The sequence below is a fragment of the Hibiscus syriacus genome, unplaced genomic scaffold (genome assembly GCF_006381635.1).
Source record: "Hibiscus syriacus cultivar Baekdansim isolate YM2019G1 unplaced genomic scaffold, ASM638163v2 tig00110020_pilon, whole genome shotgun sequence".
Taxonomy (NCBI): Eukaryota; Viridiplantae; Streptophyta; class Magnoliopsida; order Malvales; family Malvaceae; genus Hibiscus; species Hibiscus syriacus.
The window spans coordinates 219,446-240,615 of record NW_024062568.1 but is presented as its reverse complement, the minus strand read 5'-3'; the positions used below and the strand labels follow the sequence as shown (position 1 = coordinate 240,615).

General features: G+C 36.2%; 2 protein-coding genes across 2 annotated transcripts; both read left to right on the top strand.

Moving 5' to 3' along the window:
• The first annotated feature begins 261 nt into the window (after window positions 1-261).
• LOC120213366 (probable LRR receptor-like serine/threonine-protein kinase At3g47570) lies at window positions 262-18,765 on the top strand. The gene is made up of 5 exons (XM_039211544.1): window positions 262-399; window positions 3,512-4,166; window positions 4,780-4,921; window positions 5,421-5,779; window positions 18,701-18,765. The coding sequence occupies exons 1-5, from the start codon at window positions 262-264 to the stop codon at window positions 18,763-18,765; spliced, it is 1,359 nt and encodes a 452-aa protein (XP_039067475.1).
• Window positions 18,766-18,879: 114 nt separating this feature from the next.
• On the top strand, window positions 18,880-19,394 carry LOC120213365 (probable LRR receptor-like serine/threonine-protein kinase At3g47570). Its single transcript, XM_039211543.1, has 2 exons — window positions 18,880-19,000; window positions 19,093-19,394. The coding sequence occupies exons 1-2, from the start codon at window positions 18,880-18,882 to the stop codon at window positions 19,392-19,394; spliced, it is 423 nt and encodes a 140-aa protein (XP_039067474.1).
• The last annotated feature ends 1,776 nt before the right edge of the window (window positions 19,395-21,170 follow it).

Genomic DNA, 21,170 nt, shown 5'->3' with positions numbered 1-21,170 from the left:
CGCTTAGAACATGGATTGTCTTTGCATTTCTCAACGCTTTGAACAGCTCGCGCCTTAACAATCCAGCTTTTCAAGATGTTCCCCTCTGACATTTCGATCTCTCAGGACATTCTTGGACTACACCATAACCAACGCTCGTGTAAGATGATCAAACTCATAGAAAATTATTCATCATCTCCAAATGAGAAGAAATAGAATATGAAAATTAACGACGCCACCAAATCTGATAAAACCCGAAGCATAAGAAGTCAAGCCAGAAGCATGTGTATCAAAAGCCCCAAAAATTACTCCATTTACTCATTTTTCTCATCAAACAGGTTTGGGAAGAGAAAACAAAGCCATTCTCCATCATCTTCTTCTAAGCTTTATTTTCCATTGATGAGCACTCCAAAAAATCAGGTGAGAGAAAGTAAAAAACACTTCAAGTTCTTTAAGTTTATGTCACCTAAGCTTTATTCTAGAGATCCTATGTACTTATCCTTCAATTAGCGTCATTCATTCTAGTTTCAACCTTTATAATGATTCTCTCAAACCCTAATTTAAGAATAGGTTCATGCATGTATAAGCCTTTTTTAAATTTTTTTAAATTATTGGATGCCTGAATAATCTGTTAATGTGTATGTCTAAATTTCTTAAAGCTCAAGAGGTGGTAGAGGCATGAAAGAAAAATAGAAATAAGTCTAAGAACATTAAAGGAAGGTGTTTAAACTTTAAAGCTTGGAATTTGGGTAAGCATAGCACCCCAAATTACAATTTGAGGTTCTGAGCTATATAATTTTTATGATATATGATGCCTTATAATTTTTATGATATATGATGCCTTGTTATGTTTTATTTTTAAACAATTCTTATACGGAAGGGAGAATGAGAATTTTGTTTTTAATGGTCTTGAACCCATAATCTAAGGGAGAAGGGAGGTGTCAACTGAAAGTTTTTTAACCACATGTTTTAGAGATTGTTAACGATGCCTTGTTATATCATGTTAATGAAATGGCTATGGAAATTACATATCAAATCTAAGAATGAAAATGGTAGTATGTTGATATCATGTTGTGGTGTGACAAATTAAATGACTGTTTAATATATGAAATATACCATAATTTGATCTCCATTTATCTTACGACTCTTATGAATACAAATGTCATATGTCATAAGATCGATTTAATTAGTGCTTATGACATGAGTTATATTTTGATAGGGTGGCTTTGGGAGTGTGATACTTGTGTAGTTGTGTTTATTGATTCAGTGTTGCCTTTAAGCCTTATGAGACTATATGACTATTGATGTTTTTCTTTGGCGTGTGGTGAATCCGTTTCTCCGTCTAAGACTTGGTAACCAAAAGGTCATTATAATACAAATTAATCCGAAATATGATTTCGACGATGGTGCTGTCTGTTGGTTTATTGAGGATGTGTGATCAACTTTATGTCTGTTGGTTATATTGGTGATCTTTGCTTGATTCTGTGTTGCACATGGTGATTTCCTTGACTAATATAGGAATGGGTTTGGCTATAACGATTCTATTTTTTATGTGTTTTGATGTGCTTCGTTTGGGTGTTATATTTTAGGTTTGGTGTTGTCTTGTCTTTGTTGTTTTTGATATTTTACCATATGATTTAGCTGTGATAGGAATATTTAATGAGTTGAGCAGTTTGTGAATTTTTCGAACTTGATTAAGTCAAAATTCGATCAACGCTTAACTCGGATTAATTCGATTTAAACTCGAACTCGACTCAAGATCTTAACAAGTTGAACTGAGTAATATTCAACTCAAAAAAATTAATAATTACCTTAAAAACTATTCTATTAAAAATTATAATTAATAATTACTAATTTACTAATAGATAATAAAAATATACTTAATTAATAATTAGTACTAATTTATTAATTTTATACTAAACAACAAGAAAGATACTAAATTATTAATTTACTAAATATACATATAATTATAAAAACAATGTAAAAATTATGATAATCTGAACGAAAAATAAATAAAGTCGAGCAACAAATTTTCTTTAAACAAGCACAAGTCGAATAAAATTTTATCAAACTTAACAAACAATAAATTTAGTCGAACAACATTTTTTTTAACAAACATAAATCGATTACTCTCAATTTACGATCGACTCGTTTAAACATTAAAAAAATCTACATTATACATATGAAATCGAGACTCATCAAAATTGTTGAAAATCAAACTAGATTGTCGGCAAAGCTTGGAAATTTATCACATTGAGAAGCCCCATCACTACAGCAGCAAGATGATTTGGCAGCTTGTAAATTAAATACTTAATTGCTCAGGAGATAAGGTGGCGATGAAATGGCAGTAGTTTAGCAAAATTAGTGGCACAAAGTTGCAAATTAAATCACGGCAAAACAAGTGAAAATTTTCACCAAGGCAAGCAAGAATTTTCGGGAAGAAAGTGGCAGCTTCAATTAGTCGGTTTACTAACATTATATATATGTGTTTAGTTTGTACATGTGAGTGAAAGTGAAAAAAAATACGAGAAATAGCTTATCAATCGGGGTTGTGTTTATAAACTAAATGTAACTAGTGTTTGTATCGAATTTAGTTCGTATTAATAATAGTATGAGTTATAAATTATCGAGTACCACCTATATTTCCAACAAAAATTCCCCTTCAGTCATCACAAGACCGTAATGCCTCTTTGATACCATCCAATATGAATGGTTCTTCGAGTTTGACAGAATCCAAATATGATGAAGTCTTAAAGTCAAGATCTACTCCATATTTCCATAGGTGCTCTTTGCATTTGAAGTAGTTGTTGAAATGTTCAAAGATCTTCAAATCTAGTAATTTTGAATCTAACACTCCCTAGTGTTCTCTAGGGTGGGCATAGTTCTACCCTAAAATCCAATTTTTTTTTGTTTTAGTTGTTCATTCTGATAGTGTTCATCTTAAAATATGTGCCTATCTTCAAAAACACTTCTGGATCCTTCGTATTAACTCACTTGGTATAGCAACAACAACCCCTGTTAGAAAAAATTACACCGATCAACAAGATTTGCTCCAGTTCAACGTCAAGGTAACAGATGATCAGCTCAAGATTATGGAGCCTTGGAATAGTTCCATTCACTTCTGTCATAAATACCGTGTTGAACCATTCCTGATGAATATTTGTTTTTAATAGAGGCTCCATGATTGTGATATCTTCATGAATCCAGCTTTACCTCGGCGTTTACTTGAGAAGTCTCCTCTCTCATTTTCTTGTACAAGAAATTAATGTGTCGTTGAATATATCAACCATAGAAATCGTAGCCACGTGACTTTGACTGTTGGAAAACTTGAACCAATTAAAGGGACATATAAAATGTTAATATCAGAGTTCCATAACTCTACTTCTTGTTGATGAACCAAACACTCTCAAATACAAATCAATCTCACCAATTAAGAGATTGTTTCAGATCGATAGAGCTAAATAAAGCCTCCATCTCTTTTTTCCTTGTTTGCCTTGAAGCTATAATTCTTCTCACATGCTTCAACTTGCAGTGTCTTAACGCGCTTGATATAGCAACAACAACCCCTGTTGTTAGAGGAAATGACACTGATCAACAAGCTTTACTTCAGTTTAAGGCCAAGATAACAGGTGATCAGCTCAAGATTATGGAGTCTTGGAATAGTTCGATTCACTTCTGTCAGTGGCGTGGTGTTACATGTAGTCGCAAGCATCAGAGAGTCACCAAGTTGGAACTGCAATACCTCGAATTCTCGGGATCTTTATCACCGTACATCGGAAACTTGAGCTTTCTTATGGAGTTGAGTCTAGCGGGCAACAGCTTCTACAGTGAGATTCCTCATGAAATTGGTCGTTTACGAAGACTGGAAACATTAAACCTCACTGATAACTCCATCAATGGTAAAATTCCTTCCAATTTACCAGCTTGTTCTAAGCTTACAATTGTTGATATGAGAAGCAACCGGCTAACAGGAGAAATACCTGCTGCGTTGGGTCTCTTGTCAAACCTGAAATTCTTGAGTTTTTACAACAACAGTTTGAGAGGCAATATCCCACCATCATTAAGGAACATATCATCTTTGGAGAAACTTGGTTTGAGTTTAAACTCGTTAAGTGGGATTATACCTGAAGCACTTGGACGGTTGAAAAACCTTTCATATTTGGTCGTAGGCCAAAATGAAATATCTGGTACTATTCCTGTCTCAATGTTTAATCTCTCCTGTCTCAATGCAATATGCCATATGTTGAGTTCTTTTCCATAGCCGAAAACCAAATCTCTGGACAAATCCCTGTTTCAATATCCAATGCCTCAAATCTCAATGTACTTCAATTTGCTAATAACAAATTCAGTGGAGATGTGCCTTCATTAGAAAAGCTGGATAAAATATCCATGTTATCCCTGTACGAAAACCATTTGGGGCATGGGAGAGAAAGCGACTTGAACTTCTTCTGCACTTTAGTCAACAATACCAAACTAGAAATTCTATATATAGGCTTCAATAATTTTAGAGGGGTATTTCCCGAATGCATTACCAATTTTTCTACAACCCTTTCACAACTAGAAATAGAAGGGAACAAAATATTGGGAAGAATTTCAGATGGGATTGGAAATCTCATTAATTTGGAAGTGTTAGCAGCTTCAATAAATCAACTATCTGGCCCTATTCCCTTTGATATTGGGAGGCTTCAGAAGCTAAAGATTTTTTATTCTAATACCAATTCTCTCCATGGGGTTATTCCAAATTCTATTGGAAATTTAACAATGCTAACTAGACTTGTTTTAGATTTTAACAATCTTCAGGGCAGCATTCCTTCAAGTCTAGGCAAGTGCTAAATGTTGCTATATTTGGATCTTTTGGCAACAATCTTAGTGGACAAATACCGTCTCAAGTCCTTCGGCTCCCATCCTTGACCATTTTACTTATCTTCAAACCATTTAACTGGTGAGCTTCCTGTTGAAGTAGAAAAACTAAAAAATCTAGCTTCATTGGACCTTTCTCACAACAAGTTATATGGTCTTCATCCAAACATCCTTGGTAGCTGTGTAAGTCTACAAAAGCTGTTTTTGGAAGGCAATTTGTTTGAAGGGTCCATTCCATCATCTTTGAGTTCATTGAGAGGCCTCGAGGCATTGGACATATCTCACAATAATTTTTCAGGTGGGATTCCAGAATTTCTTGTGAACCTTAGGGCATTAAATTATTTAAATCCCTCATTTAATGAATTTGAGGGAGTGGTACCAAATAATGGAGTCTTTAAGAATGCAAATGTCACGTTCGTTGAGGGAAACAATAAGCTTTGTGGAGGTATTCTTGAGTTACACTTATCAAGATGTGAACGGAAGAAATCATCAGAGACTTCCCTCAGATTGAAAGTTGCAATTATTATTGTGATTTTATGAGTGACTTTGATTTTCACTTGTCTCTTCATCTTGTTGTTTAGGAAGAAGAAAGAGAAAAATCCAACACCAATTTGTGCGGAAAATTCACTTTTACAGTTATCATACCAAAACCTCCTAAGGGCTACTAATGGATTCTCCACACATAATTTGGTTGGTTCAGGGAATTTTGGTTCTGTATACAAAGGAATTCTCGAAGAGAGTGGAGCAACTATTGCAGTAAAGGTGCTTAATCTTCTAAATCGTGGAGCTTCGAGGAGTTTCTTGACTGAATGTGAGGCCTTGAAGAACATTCGATATCGTAATCTTGTCAAGGTATTAACAGCCGTTTCGGGGGTCGATTACAAAGGCAATGATTTTAAAGCCTTGATTTATGAGTTCATGGAAAATGGAAGCTTGGAGGATTGTGTTGAAAATTCAATATTAGCCTAAATAAGTTCACACCTAAATTCATTTGATGTCATTGCTTACATCAATTTAGTTTTGATGTCATTGGTTATATCAATTTAGTTAGGTGAAAATTAAGTATTTTTCTCATGTTTTTAATTTCAATGGTTTAGATTATTTAGTGATTATTTTAATGAGTGGTTTAGATTATTTCTTGTAACCTATAAATACCCTACTTGTATTTGAGTTTTATCATTCAACAATCAAAGCTTAATTATAAGCATTTTAAAGTTTTCTTAAGAGTTCTTCCCTTTTTGCAATTTTGTGAGATTATTCTAAAGAGAGTTTTTCTTCTTTTCGATCAATTAGAGTTTTTACTCTATTTTGATTCTACAATTGGTATCAGAGCCAGGTTTTTAAGGTCTCTTGAAATTCCAAGAATGCTCTGTGGCTGCAGTTTTTAACTGATCTTCCACATCAGAAAAGATTTCTTGAGATTATTATCGGGGTTATTACAAAGGAGCTTCTTTGTGCTTAGAGTAATTTAGTATTTACACGTTTGTTACTCAAACTTGTTCGGTGTAGTCAAAGCCTTGCCATTAAGATGGGTGATCTTCAAGTAGTTGGAGGAATCAAGAAGCTCATCAACAAATACTACAACACGTGGGCAACATGTATGGAGTTATACTTACAAGGTCAAGACCTTTGGGAGGTTGTCGGTGGTGGTGAAGTTACACAACCGACGGCAGAAGATGCCAATGGCATCTTACGAAAGTGGAAAATTAAAGCATGCAAAGCAATGTTTGCTTTAAAGACCACAATTGAAGAAGATATGTTGGAGCACATCCGGGATGCTAAAATACCAAAGGAAGCATGGGATATTTTTGTTACACTCTTTTCGAAGATGAACGATACAAAATTGTAACTTCTCGAGAATGAACTTCTATCAATGGTGCAACGCGACATGGCAGTTGCCCAATACTTTCACAAGGTGAAGTCGATATGCCGCGAAATTTCAGAATTAGATCCGACAGCTGCTATTGGGGAAGCCAGGATAAAAAGAATAATTGTCCATGGTTTGAGACCTGAATATCGAGGGTTTGTTGCCGCTGTACAAGGATGGCCGACACAACCATCGCTTGTTGAGTTCAAAAATTTGCTTGCAGGTCAAATAGTCATGGCCAAGCAAATGTGAGGAGTCTCGCTGAAGGGTGAAAAGGAAGCGCTCTACACCAGCAAAAACAGAGGCACTTTTCAGCGGTATACTGACAGTGGATCTAAAAAAGATGGTGACAAGGTGAAAAATTACCAAGGAAATTGAGGCCCTCATTCAGGGGGGCATCCAAGAATCGCGGTAATAGTAGAAAGTTTGATGGCAAGTGTTACAACTGCAGGAAGATGGGTCACATGGCAACATATTATTGGACCAAGAAAAAGCATGTTGAAAGTAATATTGCTACTTCTAGTTCGAAGGAGAATAGTGAAGATTGTTGGGATGCTGAAGCGTTATTTACTATGGAAGAAGAAGAATTAGCTCTCATGGTAACAACACCAGAACGGATTGACTACAAGAATGATTGGAACGTAGATGTTGACTGCTCAAATCATATGACGAGTGACAAACAGAAGTTGCAAAACCTGTCTAAATATAATGGAGGTCGTGTGGTGGTGACAGCTGACAACTCAAGGTTACCAATAACCACATCGGTAAGACGATTGTTACGCCTCGATATAATACTAACTAGGTGCAACTTCAAGATGTTTACCATATCCCAGGAATAAAGAAAAATTTGATATCTGTGGCTCAACTAACATCATCAGGCCATTACATTTTATTTGGTCTCCAAGACGTGAAGGTTTATCGTGACGTCAAAATCTTAGAAACAACAACAATGAAGGGACGACGTTTGGAGTCAATTTACGTGATGTCAGCAGAGTCAGCATATGTAGACAGGACAAGAAAAAATTAGACATCAGATCTATGGCACATGCGGTTAGGTCACGTTAGCTATTCCAAGCTAAGTGTGATAGTGAAGAAGTCGATGCTTAAGGGGCTTCCTCAACTAGACGTGAGAACAGACACAGTCTGTGTGGGATGCCAGTATGGTAAAGCACACCAATTACCATATGACGAGTCGAAGTTTAAATCAAAAGAACCGTTGGAGTTGGTTCACACTGATGTGTTCGGACCGGTTAAGTAACAGTCAATTAGTGGTATGCGGTACATGGTAACATTCATTGATGACTTCTGTAACACCCCCAACTCGTATCTGACCAAGATACTAGTCTGAGGTGTCACATTACCTTTTTAAAACACCTTTCTTACAAAATCACAACATTTGAACTTATATTAAGAAGATACGATAATATACATATATTAATACACTTTTACCAAAATACTCAGAGCATACACAACTTAACCCTTTAGTTACATGCCAACATCCATTTACATAACAAAATGACCTACTGGTTAAGTTACTTCTGATCTGATAGTTGCAGGAGTAATGTTGTCCAGTTGTTTAACCTCAATCGTCTACTTTATCGGATCCTACGTGTGAAACACTCACACGCTAAGTCATCGGCTTAGTGAGGTAATATAATAATAACAATAAAATATAAAGGAATTGCCAAAATGAGATGGTTTGCAATGATAATATGTATGTAAACAATGCAATAACCATAACCATGTTTCTTACACATAGATTTATCAAATTCACATTCATAAGTTCACATTATTAAGTTCATTAGCCCATGATACCATATTGAGAACCTAAGGTATGTGAGTATTGTGAGGTTGTGCACTATGTTGTCACCACAGCTCGTATAATTGCACCGAAGTGCCACGTAGAATTGCACCAGAGTGCCACGTAGAATTGCACCATGGTGCCATATAATAATGTCCATAAAGACCATATACCATTCCTTAAGAATCATATACATATACTAGGGATCAAGTATGTGTCTCACAAGACTTCACACATGTTCTAAAGAATATATATATATCCCGAAGGACCGCGTAGACCCTCTACCATTGGCATGCCAACTATTCAACTATTCAATTTATCTACTTTGGTCACTAAATTTTAAAATTTCACAATTTGATCACTAACCCGGTATGGAGGATGTTACAAATCTCCCTCCCTTACGAAAATTCATCCTCGAATTTTCATTACACGAACAGATGAGGATATTGAAATCGTATATCTTCTTCACGTTCCCACGTGGCTTTTTCTACTTTGTGATTCCTCCAGAGAACTTTAACCAATGGAACAACTTTATTCCTCAACTGTTTTACTTCATAATCCAATATTCTCACTGGCTCTTCTTCATATGTCAGATCCGATTGGACTTCTACTTGTTCTGGTGCAACGATGTGAGAGGGATCAGACTTATATCTTTGTAACATGGACACATGGAAGACGTTATGGATCTTCTCCATTTCCGGTGGCAAGGATAACTGATATGCCACGGGTCCTATTCTCTTAACAACTTCATATGGCCCAATGAATCTAGGACTTAACTTTCCTTTCCGACCAAAACGTAATATTTTCATCCAGGGGGATACTTTAAGGAAAACTTTATCTCCAACCTCGAATTCAATCTCTTTTCTTTTAAGGTTAGAATAGGACTTTTGCCGATCAGAGGCTACTTTAAGGTTATGCTAAATTTCTCGAACTTTCTTTTCTACATCTTGAATTAAATTCGGACCAAGAACACTTCGATCTTTGAGTTCATACCAATTTAATGGAGTACTATATTTCCTCCCATATAATGCCTCGTATGGGGCCATCTTTATACTGGACTGATAACTATTGTTGTAAGCGAACTCTGCCAGCGGTAAATACTTTTCCCATGATCCTTTGAATTCTATTACGCATGCTCTCAACATATCTTCCAAGATCTGAAAAGTTCTCTCTGATTGCCTGTCAGTCTGAGGATGAAAAACCGTACTAAAGTTTAAACGAGTTCCCAACGCTCCATGCAAAGATTTCCAGAATCTAGAAGTGAATCAAGGGTCTCGATCAGAGACTATGGAAACAGACACTCTATGCAATCTAATAATTTCTCTAATATACAGCTCAACGTACTTTTCCATAGAGAAATTTGTTCTAACCGGAAGGAAATGCGCTGACTTAGTAAATCGATCAACAATTACCCAGATTAATTCTCTTTTGTTAGGAGTCAAGGGTAACCCCGAAACAAAATCCATCGTAACATTTTCCCATTTCCATTGAGGAATGTAAAGCGGTTGCAATAATCCTGACGGAACTTGATGTTCAGCTTTGACTTGTTGACATATCAAACACTTAGACACAAATTCGGTGATGCTTCATTTCATCCCTGGCCACCAAAATCGATCCTTCAAACCCATATACATCTTGGTTCCACTCGGGTGCATCGTTAATGGACTGCAATGAGCCTCTGTCAATATTTCTTTCTTCAAATCTTCATTGTCGGGTATAACAATTCTTCCTTTATAATACAAATTTCCATCTGACTTAACCTCAAAGTCTTTAATCTCTTTTCTCTTTACTTGCTCAATTCTTTTCAAACACGTTTCATCTTTACTTTGCAATTCTCCTATTCGTTCCAACCATGCTGGTTTAATTTTTAACTCTGCACAAAGACCACCGTCTCTAGTTAAAGATAATCTTGCATCCATAGCTCGTAAGGCTGTAAACGTTTTCCTGCTTAAGGCATCTGCTACCACGTTAGCCTTTCCGGGATGATAGTCAATTATCACATCATAATCTCTCAAAAACTCCACCCATCTCCTTTGTCTCAAATTAAGCTCTTTTTGAGTCATCAGGTATTTCAAGCTCTTATGATCTGTATACAAATAACATTGTTCTCCATACAGATAATGACGCCAAATCTTGAGGGCGAACACCACTGCAGCCATTTCTAAATCATGGGTGGAGTAATTCTTTTCATGTGGTTTCAACTGTCTCGATGCATACGCTACCACATTCCCTTCTTGCATTAATACACACCCCAACCCATTATGGGACGCGTCACTATATACGAAAAAATTCTTGTCAGATTCTGGTTGAACAAATACAGGAGTTTCTGTCAGAATTCTCTTTAAAGCTTCAAAACATTCTTGACATTAAGAAGTCCAAACAAACGGTACATTCTTTCTCATCAGCTTCGTTAAAGGCAGTACTATCATCGAAAAATTCTTAACAAATCTTCGATAATAACCGGCAAGTCCCAGGAAACTCCGAACTTCAGATACATTCTTGGGAACTTCCCAGTCTATTATAGCTTTAACCTTCTGAGGGTCCACTCTAATCTCATCTGCCGAGATCACATGCCCCAAGAAAATTACTTCGTTTACCTAAAATTCACATTTGGACAATTTCACATAAAGCTTCTTATCCCTGAGAATTTGCAAAACTAGCCTCAGATGTGCGCTGTGCTCTTCGCTCTTCAATGGATTTCGAGTACCCAGTATGTCATCAATAAAGACAACAATAAACTGGTCCAAATAGGGCTGAAAAATCCTGTTCATAAGATCTATGAAAGCAACATGTGCATTCGTTACTCTGAAGGGCATTACAATGAATTCATAATGACCATATCTCGTTCTGAAAGCCGTCTTCGGAATATCTTTCTCCTGAATCTTCAATTGATGATAACCCGAACGTAGATCGATCTTCGAAAATACCGAAGCTCTTTTTAGCTGATCAAACAAGTCATCAATGCGCGGAAGGGGATACTTATTCTTGATAGTCACCTTATTAATCTGTCGATAATCAATACAGAGACGCATTGATCCATCATTCTTCTTAAAAAATAACAACGGAGCTCCCCAATGTGACACACTTGGTCAAATAAATCCCTTTTCTAACAACTCTTGCAATTGATTCTTTAATTCTTGCAATTCTTTCGGAGCCATCCGATAAGGTGTCATTGCAATTGGAGCAGTTCCTGTCATTACTTCAATTTGAAATTCTACCTCTCTATCTGGATGTAATCCTGGCAATTCAGCCGGGAAAACATCAGGGAATTCCCGAACTATTAAAATCTCATTCAATCTTTTTTCTTTAGCTCTTGAATCTATCACATTTGTAAGAAATCCTTGACATCCTTGTAGCAGCAGCTTTTTAACTGACATTACTGATATTACATTTGCTAAAGGATTAAACCTTTCGCTACTCACACTTATCTTTGTTCCTCCTAGACTCTTCAGGGTTACCTTTTTCGATCTGCAATTAACATCTCCATAGAAACAGAACAACCAATCCATTCCCAGAATCACTTCAAACTCGTCAAAAGGTAATTCCATCATATTAGCATGGAATTAATTCCCTGGATCTTTATAGGGCACCCCTTACAGACTTTGTTCACCTGAGCACTATGGCCTAAAGGATTAGTTACTATAATCTCATTACTCGTAGCTTCTAAGGAAATCCTCAATTCTTTTACTAACTTACACGTAATGTAAGAATAATTAGAGCCTGGATCAATCAGTACCAATACTAATTTATCATACAGCTGAAAAGTACCTGCTATAATATCAGGGTCATCACGGTCTTCACTTGTCTTTAGATTGTACACCCATGTGGTTGATCGAACTTCAGGTTGAGCAGATGATTCAGAGGGGTTCCTTCCTCTGCCTCTTCCTCATCCTCTTTGTGAGGCAAAACCAAATCTTTCAGATGGTGCAGGCTCACCAACCATCAATGGACAATCCCGGATAAAATGTTTGGCATATCCGCATCGGAAACAAGTCCCACCAGCCATCCGATAAGCCCCAGAATGGTTTTTCCCACAGTGCTGACACTGTCTCGCTTGACTCGAAGTATATCTCCCAACACCAGATCCCACTGACTGCGTCTGTCTAGGTCTTGCCTGACTTGCTCCCCTAGCAGATGATGCAACCGATTCTGATCTAGCTTGTGATCGAAATACTGAGTCTCTTCCTCTTTTTGGTGGTGCTGAGCTAGAAGAAGCACCCGTCCTCTTTGATGTCTGAACTCTAAAATCCCCAAATCTCTTATTCTGAGCTCTTTTAAGAGCCTTGGCACGATTGATCACCTCTTGAAACAAGGACAAATTCAATACTATCAGCATCTCTTTCAATCTAGGGCGTAAGCCCTCCACAAACTATTCACAAGCCTCTTTTTCAATAGGCACAAGCTCAGATGCAAACCTACTCAGCTTGTTAAACTCACATTCATACTCATATACAGAGCGGTTCATTTGTTTCAAATTTAAAAACTCATTCTTCATCTGTCGAATAAATTCATCTCCAATGTACTTATTTTTAAATTCATCTAAGAACAAAGACCAAGTCAACTGGTCACTGGACATCTTCATGGTGATGTTCGTCCACCATATCCTCGCTTTACCCCTCAACAACGAGACAGGTCCATCTAACTTCTCCACTTCAGAACAGTGGAGACAATCCAACATGATTTTCAAATCATTTAGCCAAAGATCCGCCGCAACTGGACCTTCCTCTGCTTCTCCCTTAAATTCGAGAGCTCCTAAACCTATCAACTCTTTTGCTACATTCATTCTTTGAGTTGGTGGGGCAGGAGGTTGAAGACGCATCAGAATAGCATCGAACGTCCTGAAGAAAGTGTCTTGATCTTGTACTGGCACTCCCTGAGATGTATGTCCTTCACCTTGCCTAGCCAGGGCAGGTGAATTACTGCTTTCAGCAGGCCTATCTTCTCCCCGCTTCACTTCGGGAGCTACTATTTCCGGACATCTAATAAAATAAACACATTGTTCTATTAGCAAAACAACATACTCATACTATACCAGATCAGAAGTTCTCACTATTTGTTGACATGTATTCCATTTAAAGACTCTATAGACTCTGGTTTATGCCTAGAATCGGCTAAACCATAGATCTGATACCATTAAATGTAACACCCCCAACCCGTATCCGACCTGAATACTAGTCTGAGGTGTCACATTACCTTTTTAAAAACACAATTCTTACAAAATCACAACATTTGAACTTATATTAAGAAAATACGATAATATACATATATTAATACACTTTTACCAAAATACTCAGAGCATATACAACTTAACCCTTTAGTTACATGCCAACATCCATTTACATAACAAAATGGTCTACTGATTAAGTTGCTTCTGATCTGATAGTTGCAGGAGTAATGTTGTCCAGCTGCTTAACCTCGATCGTCTACTTTATCGGATCCTACGTGTGAAACACTCACACGCTAAGTCATCGACTTAGTGAGGCAATATAATAATAACAATAAAATATAAAGGAATTGCCAAAATGAGATGGGTTACAATGATAATATGTATGTAAACAATGCAATAACCATAACCATGTTTCTTACACATAGATTTATCAAATTCACATTCATAAGTTCACATTATTAAGTTCATTAGCCCATGATATCATATTGAGAACCTAAGGTATGTGAATATTGTGAGGTTGTGCACTATGTTGTCACTACAGCTCGTATAATTGCACCGAAGTGCCACGTAGAATTGCATTGGAGTGCCGTGTAGAATTGCACCATAGTGCCATATAATAATGTCCATAAGGACCACATATCATTCCTTAAGAATCATATACATATACTAGGGATCAAGTATGTGTCTCACAAGACTTCACACATGTTCCAAAGAATAATATATATATATATATATATATATCCCGAAAGACCCGCGTAGACCCTCTACCCTTGGCATGCCAACTATACCTATAGTTCTCCTCTACATAACATGGGTTTTTTCAATTTACATAATTTGTATCACGTAGACATATTATTTTCATACCTTTATCACATAGACATATCATTTCTATACCTTTATCACATAACTGATATAACTTTTTCTTGTATATTTGTGTCACATAATGCATATGGTATAAACTCATATCATGTTTCATAATATGGAATGTAATTATGTATCAAAATATTGAATCTAGACTTATCATAAGTCTAAAACTGATTATAATACTATATTCATGCTATGTATATGCACTCACCTAGATTTCTTTGTCTCTCCCTCGATCAATCCTACTTGTCGATTATTCCATAACTCGTTTAGGCTCGATATCTACATAGTAATTCATTGATACTTATCAATAGACTAATTAGTATATTCTCAACTATCATTTCTTAGGCTAAAAAAAAGCCATTTTCATCTTTTAATGGAGGTATGCATCGATGCACTACACCATGCATCGATGCATAAATCTTATTCGATGTTTGTATTTAATGGGGTGCATTGATGCACTCCTTATGCATCGATGCATCGATGGCATTTGATGTTTGTATTTTAAAAGAGTGCATCGATGCACTTCATGTGCATCGGTACACCTTGAACAATTTCTGGGATTTATCCTTGATGCATCGGTGCACATTGAATGTGCACCGATGCACATAGCCCAGAAATATCATTTTAAGCATGAAAATCTCTTTATAATCTTCTCTACACTTTATATTTCACCCCCTTTTTATATCCCTAACTTGCATACTCTTACTTAAACTAATTATTATCCATTTCATATCTCAAAAACTTAGAAATCCAATATTCCATGTAGAATTTAAGAATCTAACCCAAATTCCAACATGTTCTAATTTGAATTCTAACACCTCATACTTCTTAGTTAGCTTTATAACAAGTCAAATCCCACTTCTAATTCTTATTATGAACTCTAATCCAAGATTTCACTTTTTTACTTCCTTTCTTTAATTCTTCATATACTTCTCATCTTATGGTTTTAAGATAATCTAAGCTTTCCTTAAGCTTAGTTATCATCTAAGGATCAATAAGAAATCTTAATTTCATCAAGAATTTGATCAACATAAAAACTCACCTTTAGCTTGGTCTCACGATGGGGAAAAAGAAGTGAAGAAAAAGAGAAATCTGGAAACTTTTGTTCTCTCCATTTGCCTTCCACGTGGATTTAAATATTATCATCTAATATTTAATTATTTCCCCTATTAAAAGTCTCATTTACCCCTTTAGTTCCTCATTCTTTGTTAATCGATCCTACACAAAACATTCCCATTAAATCTTTTAACTATTCAATTTATCTACTTTGGTCACTAAATTTTAAAATTTCACAATTTGATCACTAACCCGGTATGGAGGATGTTACAACTTCTCCAGGTATGTTTGGGTTTTATTTATGAAAGAAAAATCTGACACATTCTCAAAGTTTAAAGAGTTCAGAGACTCAGCTGAAGGAGAAGTGGAAAAGAAGATATGTTGATTGTGCACAGATAACGGAGGAGAATATAGATCAAACAAGTTCTCTTAATACCTAAGGGAGTGCCGAATACGTCATCAGTACACTTGTGCCAACACGCCACAATAGAATGGTGTAGCAGAAAGAAAAAACTGGCATCTTGCAGAAATTTGTCGAAGTATACTACATGCAAAGAACGTGCATGGAAGGTTTTGGGCTGAAGCAATGAGGACTGCATCCTTTGAGATCAACAGACTTCCTCAACCAAGGTTAGGATTTGTTTAACCCTTTGAGAAACTATGGAATATAAAACCTACAGTTAGCTACTTTCGAGTATTTGGTTGTGTATGTTATGTGTTTGTTCCTGATCATTTACGGAGAAAATTTGACAAGAAAGTTGTTAGATGTATCTTTGTGGGATACGACAGCCAGAGAAAGGGGTGGAAATGTTGTGATCCAATTAGTGGAAGATGCTACACGTCACGAAATGTGGTATTTGATAAAGCATCTTCTTGGTGGTCCTCGGAGAAGGAGGTGTTGCCAGATTCGAGAGAATTTAGAGACAAGCTACAACAAAAGATGGGGGAGCATGTTGTTCAACTCCAAACAAGTTCAGATGAATCAAATGATCCAAATGGCGATGATGTCGAACGAATAGTAACTCGGAATCCTTGGCAAACTGGCGTGTATCAACAACCAAACGAAGAATGTGGGCCTAGTGAAACAGAAGAATCAATTCCACAATCTCAACTCCGAAGGTCAATAAGAATACAAAAGCCAAATTCCAAATATGCCAATGCAGCCATAATTAAAGAAGTAACAGAGCTTGAGACGTTCGAAGAAGCTTCTCAGAGTTCTGAGTGGATGACAGCTATGAAAGAAGAGATCGATGCACTTCAGCAAAATCAAACTTGGGATCTTGTGCCAAAGATAAAATATGTGAAACATATCTTGCAAATGGGTTTACAAGATAAAGCACGGTCCTGATGGGTCAATCGAGAGGTACAAGGCACGATTGGTAGCTTGTGGTTTTTCTCAACAATATGGACTAGACTATGATGAAACATTTAGTCCAGTGGAAAAACTTACAACCGTACGAGTTATACATGCACTTGCAGCCAACAAAGACTGTAATTTATGGCAGATGGATGTGAAGAATGCTTTTCTTCATAAAGAGCTATATCGAGAGATCTACATGACCCAACTGATGGGTTTTCAGAGTCAAGATAATCCTGAATCTGTGTGTAAGCTGCGAAAAGCACTCTATGGATTGAAACAAGCACCTAGGGCGTGGTATGGTAAGATTGTTGAATTTCTAACGAAAAGTGGCTATTCAGTAACACCTGTAGATTCTAGCTTGTTCATCAAAGTCAATGAAGGTAAGCTAGCTATCGTGCTAGTCTACGTGGATGACTTAATCATAACCGGTGATGATGAGACAGAAATTCTTCAGACGAAGGATAATTTATCAGTTCATTTCCAGATGAAGGAACTTGGACAACTTAAGCACTTCCTTGGTCTAGAAGTTGATCGCACACATGAAGGAATATTTCTATGCAAGAGAAATATGCTAAAGATTTATTGAAGAGGTTTGGAATGCTCGAATGCAAGTCAATTTCAACGTCAATGGAACCAAATGTCAAAATGTGTGCACATGAAGGAAAAGATTTGGAAGATGCAACAATGTATCAACAATTGATAGGTAGTCTGATCTACTTAACCTTGACCCGACCTGACATTTCTTATGCAGTTGGTGTGATGAGTCGGTATATGTAAAATCCAAAGAAGCCTCATTTGGAAGCAGTTCGACGAATACTGAGATATGTGAAGAGTACAATTGACTATGGTCTTTTGTACAATAAAGGTGAAGACTGGAAGTTAGTTGGTTATTGTGATGCTGATTATGCAGGAGATCATGACACCAGGAGATCAACAACTGGGTATGTGTTTAAGCTTGGATCCGGAACAATTTCTTGGTGTAGCAAGAGACAACCAACAGTATCATTGTCAACCACTGAAGCTGAATATCGAGTTGCAGCAATGGCAGCTCAAGAGAGTACATGGTTGATACAGTTGATGAGTATTCTACATCAACCAGTAGATTATGCAATTCCGTTGTATTGTGACAACCAATCGGCAATTCGACTGGTAGAGAATCCTGTTTTTCATGCAAGAACTAAACATGTGGAAATACATTACCACTTTGTTAGGGAAAAAGTTTTGCAAAAAGAGATTGGGATGAGGCAAATCAAGACAGATGAGCAAATTGCTGACTTGTTTACAAAAAGGTTGAGTGTTGAAAAGTTTGAACATTTCCGTCATCAGCATGGTGTGATTTAAATAATGGAGGCTAACATTGAGGGGGAGTGTTGAAAATTCAATATTAGCCTACATAAGTTCACACCTAAATTAATTTGATGTCATTGCTTACATCAATTTAGTTTTGATGACATTTCTTACATCAATTTAGTTAGGTGAAAATTAAGTATTTTTCTCATATTTTTAATTTCAATGGTTTAGATTATTTAGTGATTATTTTAATGAGTGGTTTAGATTGTTTCTTGTAACCTATAAATACCCTACTTGTATTTGAGTTTTATCATCCAACAATCAAAGCTTAATTATAAGCATTTGAAAGCTTTCTTAAGAGTTCTTCCCTTTTGTAATTTTGTGAGATTATTCTAAAGAGAGTTTTTCTTCTTCTCGATCAATTAGAGTTTTTACTCTATTTTGATTCTACAGACTGGTTGCACCCGTCTATCACCATGAATGAACCGGAGACTGTAAGAAACTTGAACTTCATCTAGAGAGTTAATATGCTCGTAGATGTTGCTCATGCACTCGAATATCTACACCATCGTTGTGAAACACCAATCATTCATTGTGATCTCAAACCAAGCAATATTCTACTCGATGACGAAATGGTTGGCCACATAAGTGACTTTGGCTTAGCAAGAGTCCTTTATGAAGATAGGTTTAACCATCCTGCAAATCAGTCGAGCTCTCTTGGCATAAGAGGAACTATTGGTTATGCACCACCAGGTAATTACATTGTTTTCATTTCTTCAACAACTGTTTAGTGTATTTTTCTCTTTAATTATTTGTATATATAATTTGCGATGAATTAATCGTAGAATATGGGATGGGAAGCGAGTTGTCAACGAAAGGTGATGTGTATAGTTATGGCATCCTCTCGTTAAAGATATTTACAGGAAAGAGGCCAACTGATGAAAAGTTCAAAGAAGGTTTAAGTCTTCACAACTTTGTTTCAAAAGCTTTTCCCGATCGAATGATTGAGATTATAGATCCCATTCTACTTCAAGGGAGTTTCAAAGGAGGAACAGTTACAGATATCCCTCTCAATGAAAACAGCACGGGAAATGAGTTTCCAATGCTTGAATTCGTTATTCGAAATAGGTCTCACTTGTTCTACTGAATCACCGAGTGAGCGGATGAACATGAGTGAAGTTGTTATCAAGCTTTATTCTGTTAGGGACAAGCTTCTTCGTCCAATTCGATTCCCTCGTGGGATTCAAACGTCATATGATGCTCAATCATCATGTTATAGTGTCTTATTATCTTAGAAAAATACTCGATCATTTCAGCATTTAAACCATGTTTACAATACGTTTCAGATGAACTGTCGTGTTTAAATAAGTCCTTATTCATAAGTTACAGGTATCTAAGGTGTCATATGGATGAACTTGAGAGGCTTAGGTTTGGAGAAGTGCTAGTTGTTCTGTTTTGTTTACATTCTACACTAAGAAAGAAAACAAACATGGAGTTGTTCCATTTATCGACCACTAATTTGTCAGTGTAGTTTGTCTTAGCATCATAACCAGCTCAGAAACATTGTTCAACATGGTTGCATGTCTACTGTATAATTTCTTTTAATATTGCTACTTAATGATCCACTCAAATTTTCTTAATTTGTTCACTCATCATCCTCAGGAAATATGAGATGTACAAAGTGCGTTTACTTGAAGTTTCCCACTACCTTTTCTTTAACAAGAGCTTGGGTGTCATTTTTTTCGATTTGCGCACCTTAAAATTCAAATCTTTTTAAGGTAAATGTCAATTTTATACGATCCTGAAATTTTATTTTTTGTGTTCGTCCCACACGAAAAAATCTATACACCCTTCCTTTAATAACCAAGCGTTGATGAATTTGAATGGCTTTGGCCCCCTAATCAAGCACGTCGCTTAGGTTTGGAGAAGTGCTAGTTGTTCTGTTTTGTTTACATTCTGCACTAAGAAAGAAAACAAACATGGAGTTGTTCCATTTATCGACCACTAATTTGTCAGTGTAGTTTGTCTTAGCATCATAACCAGCTCAGAAACATTGTTCAACATGGTTGCATGTCTACTGTATAATTTCTTTTAATATTGCTACTTAATGATCCACTCAAATTTTCTTAATTTGTTCACTCATCATCCTCAGGAAATATGAGATGTACAAAGTGCGTTTACTTGAAGTCTCCCACTACCTTTTCTTTAGCAAGAGCTTGGGTGTCCTTTTTTTCGATTTGCGCACCTTAAAATTCAAATTTTTTTAAGGTAAATGTCTATTCTATGCGATCCTGAAATTTTATTTTTTGTGTTCGTCCCACACGAAAAAAATCTATACACCCTTCCTTTAATAACCAAGCGTTGATGAATTTGAATGGCTTTAGCCCCCCAATCAAGCACGTTGCTTGATATCGTGATCGGAGTATGATCTGATATTGATCTCTGAAGACCGAACTGTATCAAGTATTTGAAGTTTTGGATCCACTGTTCATCTACGAGGAATCTATCAAGTCTGCATAAATAGTAATCATGATGGAACCAATATTTTCTACTAGCCAATTACCTTTAACTATTAAGAATTCAATCCATATGTATTTGCAAATCAGAACTCACCAAATCAAATAAAATGACTAAAGAGGTAAATCAATCAAATTAAGTTTTAATTTGAATGCCAGAAGAAGGCAAAATCCATAGAGAAATAAAATATGCCTGTATTTCCTGAAGCAAAAGCAGAAATTATTCGTTGATAGCTTTTGATTGAAAAATAAATAATAATAAAATATTTAATAGATTAAAACTAGGTACCTCGTGAACTCAATTTATGTATTTTATTTGTTTTATAATAATTGGGTATATAGTTTCAGCTGCTAATAAGCACAATTATTGGTTTGAAAGAATAATTCTAAATTCGATATAATTGCTC

Coding starts and splice junctions, on each gene's coding strand:
- LOC120213366 (XM_039211544.1), top strand. CDS start 262: ATGTGTATCAAAAGCCCCAAAAATTACTCCATTTACTCATTTTTCTCA. Junction 400..3,511: donor TGAGCACTCCAAAAAATCAG/GTGAGAGAAAGT, acceptor TTCAACTTGCAG/TGTCTTAACGCGCTTGATAT. Junction 4,167..4,779: donor AGGCCAAAATGAAATATCTG/GTACTATTCCTG, acceptor AACAATCTTCAG/GGCAGCATTCCTTCAAGTCT.
- LOC120213365 (XM_039211543.1), top strand. CDS start 18,880: ATGGTTGGCCACATAAGTGACTTTGGCTTAGCAAGAGTCCTTTATGAA. Junction 19,001..19,092: donor TATTGGTTATGCACCACCAG/GTAATTACATTG, acceptor AATTAATCGTAG/AATATGGGATGGGAAGCGAG.